Source organism: Epinephelus lanceolatus, chromosome 6 (assembly GCF_041903045.1).
Source record: "Epinephelus lanceolatus isolate andai-2023 chromosome 6, ASM4190304v1, whole genome shotgun sequence".
Lineage (NCBI taxonomy): Eukaryota > Metazoa > Chordata > Actinopteri > Perciformes > Serranidae > Epinephelus > Epinephelus lanceolatus.
In genome coordinates, this window is record NC_135739.1 from 25,046,239 (window position 1) to 25,052,568 (window position 6,330).

At 41.8% G+C, this 6,330-nt stretch overlaps 1 protein-coding gene across 1 annotated transcript in view; it reads right to left on the reverse strand.

The window, feature by feature from the left end:
* LOC117253723 (adhesion G protein-coupled receptor D2) overlaps positions 1–4,781 on the reverse strand; it is a 111,553-nt gene extending 106,772 nt beyond the window's left edge. The window contains exons 1-5 of the mRNA XM_033621364.2: positions 4,553–4,781; positions 4,402–4,441; positions 3,237–3,267; positions 2,011–2,235; positions 1,050–1,688 (exon numbers count right to left, since the gene is read on the reverse strand). Coding sequence (XP_033477255.1) covers positions 1,050–1,688; positions 2,011–2,235; positions 3,237–3,267; positions 4,402–4,440 — 934 coding nt within the window. The 5' untranslated portion in view covers position 4,441; positions 4,553–4,781. The remainder of the gene's footprint in view (positions 1–1,049; positions 1,689–2,010; positions 2,236–3,236; positions 3,268–4,401; positions 4,442–4,552) is intronic.
* Between the last annotated feature and the right edge of the window lie 1,549 nt (positions 4,782–6,330).

Sequence of the window (6,330 nt, forward strand, 5' to 3'; positions counted from 1 at the left end):
CTGCTAATACTTAACCCTAGAATGATGTTAATATTTTCCTACATAAAACAGCGAGGTTGTTTGGATACATAGTGCAACTGAATTTAAATAGCAGCTGCTGCTTTCTATCAATTTAAGCGATGCATACAAACTTGCAAGCGGCTGTTTTTGATTCAGTGCTTGGTAATGCAGTTAAAAGTTCAGACTGATTTAAAAAGAGAAAAGCCCCAACATAAATTTGGGCACTTTCTTCAGTTTTCTGGAACAGAGCTGGTGAAAAGATCTGGAATAGATCAGGAAAAAGCTCAGATAGCACATGGCCAAAATGCTTGGTCATTTGTAGTTAAGTATTCTTGCAGTCATGTGTTTTCACACTTCATCTTCAACTTCTTTAACTATATTTTTAAAGAAAATAACAGATTTACTTTTTGAAGTTGGTTTTGCAAACTAGATTTCTCATAGTGTGTATGTTACTAACTCTTTCCCTAACTATTTCCCCATTTCATGTTGATTAGTTGACAAAAGATTTACTGATTCCACTGTTTAAGACAAGTACCTAAAGCATTTACGAACTTTCAAGTCCCGCAAAGTATTCGAGAACAACGTCTATGTACATTACATCATGTTTGGGCCTGATAAGAGAGATGACAGGAGTGTGGGAGTAGAGAAAGATGAAACAAAGACAGGGAAAAATTGGGTCTCTTGTATCTGCAATTAATTCACAGCATTTATTTTATCCTGCTAAGAATGCCAGATGGGTGGGGTTTACCACATCAGGCCAGCTCAGATCCTGGCCTGTTACTGAAAAGTTTGTAGTCCAAAATGACTTTCAAATGGTCTCTATGTGATTGTTTTTTTCTGCGTAGCAACCCCACCCAGCCCTCGTGCCAAACTATCTAAACTGTAAACAGCATCTGAAAGCAATGCTTAACTATACTATTGGACCTTGCAGATAGATGCGAGTCCCCTTTGTCTTATTCCTGTGCTCTGTGATTAAATTAGCCTTGATTTATATCCTGGTGAGCCCTTCAGCTTCTTCACATCTCCATGCTGCATCCTAACAAATGTACCTTGACATGGGCTGTCTCTCCACAGCTTCGTAAGGGAGGGCTCTATTTCCATGGCTGCTCCACTCCACTTGAACACCAGCCCAGAGGAAACGGGTGAACACAGCTTTTCCATGGTGTAGATTTCACTGCTGTTCAGCACCCGATCCCATATGTGCAGCTCCGTGATGCTCCCTGAGAATGACTCATCCTTCTTAAATGAACCCCCAAAGGTGTCCTGCTCCTGTCCGATGATGAAAATGCCATCGGGGCCAGTGCTGTTTGAACTTAGGCCTTCACCCCTAGAGACCGCAAGACCGTCAGTAAATAGTGACCAGCGTCCACCATCCTGGCTCCAAGACACGCACACCGAGTGCCAGGAGTCATCGTGGCCGAAGGCTTCTCGGTAAGGCCCATGTTTGCCGTGGACCAGCAGAGCCAGCTGCACGAGCCTGCCCCGGGTCAGGTTCACGCGCAGCTGAAACTCATTAATATATGACTGGATGGAATAAGAAAAGACGGTGGAGATTCCAAAGCAATTTGGATCGAGGCGGAGATGGGTACAAATGGTCACTGAGTCCATAGAGGTAAACTTGTGCAGGAGGCGGGCATGCTTCCTGTCTGACCGCCCGGTGAACTCCAGAATCAGGGTCTCTGAGTAACCTTTAGTTTCACCCCACAAAAAAAGAAGAAAGAGGCATTACTATGGGGAAAAAACAGCTTTCGGGAAAGACAGAACCAAATCATAAAATTCCACTTTAAGGTCCCATTCCTACTGTTAACACTTGGGAAACATTTATTCACAGTGGCGAAGAGTGCTGTATGGCAGCATCCTCAGTCCCATTTCTTATTCTATTACCCTTTTGTTAAGCCAGTGAGGAGGTGGAAAGGTATCTTAGACGAGAAAAACAATGAACCTACTATTTAAAAAGAAAGGGAGCTATATTGTTAATATAAATTGTCACAAATGTTACACTGTACCTACTTGTCAGACGTGTCATGACTTTCCTGGCGATCCACACAGGCTCAGAGATGTTCAGGGATTTTAAAAAGCTGGTTAGCTTTTGCTCTTCTGCTGGGTTGGAGGCAGTAGCTAAGGCCCCAGAGCGCTGGTTACACCATTCCCCTGCATTGTTCCACTGCAGGCGATCAGGCACATACTGATAGTAGGACTCATCGTACGTCTGGTTTGTAATTTCAATTGTGTAGCCTGGTCAAAAAAGAGAGAAGAAGATTAGAAGAATAAGTTGAGAGACCCCTCAAATAGCACCGATAAAAGAATGATAATAAAATCAGGCTAAAATGGCTGACAGCAGGACGTTTTAATCCTAGTCTGATCACATCCAGTGCTTCATGCTATCATCAATGTTTTGGCCTCTGGGTTAAAACCAGAAGTAGAGCGGCACCACTTTTAAATGAAATGACTAACGGTACTTGTGAGAACAGGTTACACACTCAAATCAAATCTAGCACCCAAATCTAGTGTGAATTTTACTCAAATTTCCAGAAAATCCACACAAGAAAACGGGAATGTTTCTGCATTCCCAGCCACTACTGGTATGCAAATACTAGCCGTCAGGCACATCAAGATATGCAGCTGGTGGCACTGATTCTCCAGTTGGGTGCCGTTGAATTATTGCAACAGAAGAGGGCGTAGCAAGATGCAATTAAAAGTGCATTAAGCAAACCTCAAACTATGGTAAACCATGAGAAAAGCATGTACACATATGGCATTTAGGTTTACTTCATGTGTTAATTTAAAGAACATTAGTCTCCTCATCGGCCCACACAGATGTGATGTTTATGAGTGCCGCCATTTTTCGCCTCTTCAGTGGAGCAGAGCTTATGTGACACTTAGGTGTTGTTTTTTTTTCAATATACTAACTCGACTATTTGCTGAACATACTCTTTTTTTGGGGCTGTGACCATCTGCTCTATAGGACGCACTGTCCCCACCCTTTGGCAGCCAGAGTTAAGGAGACTGAAATTTGGAATGGAGGTCAAGTGTGTGCGTATGTGAAGGTGTGTTTGTGTTCATGCCAATTGTGTAAAAGGTAGTGGTGGTGGCGGCGGGGGTTGGAAATGGCCTGTAACAAACAGGCATATAACTTCCAAATGGATTTACAGGCCAGCACATGATTAGTCATGAGTTAAAGGACAGCTGAATACCTGTTTTTAGATTAAATGAGGTTTAAGTAGAAAGTAACTCACCCGATATGACGTTACAGCTGTGGAAACAAACCTGAAACATAAGTCAGTTATAAGTTGAGCTCATTGCTGAAAGTACGAAGCAACAGAACACTGTGTATTTTCTGGCCGAACATCACACCAAACAGGCTACAATCAAATGTTAATCCATTTTTAAAGGTTTGTGTTCAATTTAATCCATGATCAATTTCAACAGATAGCACAAAAGAGGAGTTAAATGTCCAGTGTGTAGGATTTTAGGGCACCTATTGGCACAAATGGTATATAATTTTCATACCTAACCTTGTCACCTTGTTACACTCTGTTTTCAGTCAACTCGAAGGAGTGAGCGGTTTTAAAGTCTGGAGCCAGGCAACATCACTATGTTTTGATTAGTTTCTAATCACCCAAAAATAAGAATCGTTGTGTTTTGTTACCTTTGAATGCGCGATTTCTATCTACCTCAGGCAGCGGGTCCTCTCCAATGGGGTCGCTATGCTGTTTGCAGCCCATAATGGACGAACCAAACTCTGGCTTTAGATAGGGACACTTGTTTTCGCATCGGCCGCTGTAGCTCTCTGACATGCTTAGTGAATGGGAGAAGTTGCAGTACTGCAACTTCACCACTAGATGCCACTAAATCCCACACACTGGACCTTTAATTCCTGGCAAAATATTTTCTGCTAGGAGCTGCCTAGCAGAAAATATTGATGGTTTTAATTGACTTTCTAGCAGATCGAAAGCCAGCATTTTCTTTGTACTGGCAACAAATGACCAAAGTTCTAGCCTTTAAACAGAAAAATCTTGGCATTTAACCTGGGAACAAAATACAGAAAGAGAGCAATAAGAAACTGAGCACAGGGCATGTTCAATATCCACTAATATAATACAAACACAAAGGCATTCATGAAGACATGAACCACGTAAATTCATAGTATCACAAGATTACTGTGGCTTTTCTTCACATCTTTACAACCTATAGGTGTGAGGCACGTTTAGAAATCAACTATTACACAGTCTCTTTGCATTTTGTGCCTAAATGTTTACGAGAAATGAGTCAAGAGAGTGGAACCTATTGGGATAAAGGCGTTTAACACAACTCTGAAAAACTTTACCTGATTTAAAGTCATGTGATTGTCTAAATAATCCTACAGGTATGAACATGTAAATACAAAGATCAAGTACTTACCAGCAGTCCTAATATATTGGGGAACAATAACCAGTGCATCCTGAAACAAACAAACAAAAAATGTGTTGGTTAAAAATGGAGCTTAATCTTATTTAACTATGACTGATTATCTAAATTAAGTATAAAAGCAAAATGAATCGATTTTTTTTACCTGAACGAGTCGTCTTGATAAAAACTTTCTTGCGCGTCTTCTCATTCCAACCGCGTCGTGTCAGTGAACGCAGCATTCAACCACTGAAGCGACGGTTTTCGTGTTTATTCCCGCGAAGTTAGAAATGTATCAGCGTGTGTTTTCTTTGTCAACTGTGAAGTATCAGTCCGTCACTAAAGTACAGAGGGAGCACTGGCGTTAGCTGACTCCAGAGAGCATGAAGGGAGGATGCAGAGGAAGCAGCAATGAGGAGGAGGAGGAGTGGGTGTAACCTGCAGCGAGCACAGGGCTACCAAAAGTAGGGTTCAAGGACCTACGGGAGCCGCCAAGCGTGTTCCAGGCGGTCTGGTTGAGCCAGAGGCTTGCACAATGATGTAATACACAAGTTCATGTGGATCTATTCATCAAGTTAATGGTTGCAGCCTGAAGTGTATCAACTAGGAGGTGACATAATAAACTCTGGATCCTTTAGTCTGATGCATTAGTTTCAAAAATAGGTGACGGGATCACTAGGCAGTCCCCCACCAATAATAATAATACTATAATTATACACTGAGATGAATGTAGAGATACATTTTCGGGTTTCATGTGCACCTACAACAGAAACAAGCAAACAATATCATGGTAATAGTAAGAGTATAGAGATCAATATGTAGTATGTGTAAGCCTGTGGAGTCTTGTCATGTAATTTCAGTGTTTAATTCACTACATTTAATTCACTAAGGGAGACTGCAGCATATCGTATGCTCTGCTGAGAAGGTGATTGACCGTAATCTGCCGTCCCTCCAGGACTTGTAAGCCTCCAGAACCCTGGCCAACCCCTCCCACCCTGGACACAAACTCTCTTGTTACACCTCCCTTCTGGCAGGAGGCTATGATCCATCAGGACCAAAACCTCATGTCAGACAGTTTGTTTCCAAATGCAAAGGGCCTTGTCAACGAGGCACGGGACCTCACAGACACTGTCTGTATCAGGAGGTGTCCAGACTTTTGGGGGCCAGATTAGAGAATGTGAAAACATCCGGGGGCCAGCTGCTTCTTACATCATCTGTGTTATCAAAAAAAAAAAATTAAAAATCACACAAATTAGACACACGCAAGTGTTAAATGAAAAAGCTTTCAACTTTCCTCCGCTCCTGAAAATTGTGGCCCTCGCTGTCGACTTTATGCTACTTCTATGTGGCCATACTTAGCAGGAAATGTGTGTCTCCGTACATAGTTCCTGCTTGGTGCATGTCTTCAAACTGCACGATGATCCAGCCATCGTGAGGCGAACAGAAAAAATGCAAAGTTACCTCCTTGATTAACCAATATTGTGTGGCGGCCACATAGAGTATATTTTGAAAGAGGGGTTGACAGCTGTTTTAAATCGGCCCAAGAGCCACACTGGACCCTGGGCCAGACTTTAGACATGCCTGGTCTTTATGCAGTACATAATTGCACACCTTGCACAACACATTGCACATATTTGCTCCACTGTCAACTTTTGCATATTCCCCCATCCTGCACGAAACTGCAGCTTCTTTATATGCTAAGCTATATTGTGCTATATTACTTTTTAAATTGTCATATCTTTATAGTAACTTTTTTAGTCATTTGCCTTATTTTTATTTCCTTTTAACACTGTATGCTTTATATTTGCAACAAAAACCAAAGCAAATTCCTTGTAAGCGAAAACCTCCTTGGCAATGAAGGAATATGTATATGAATGTTTTGATTGCTTAACATTTCCCACTGACTGTATTGTCGTCACAATCAGTTCACTGTTTACAGAATAG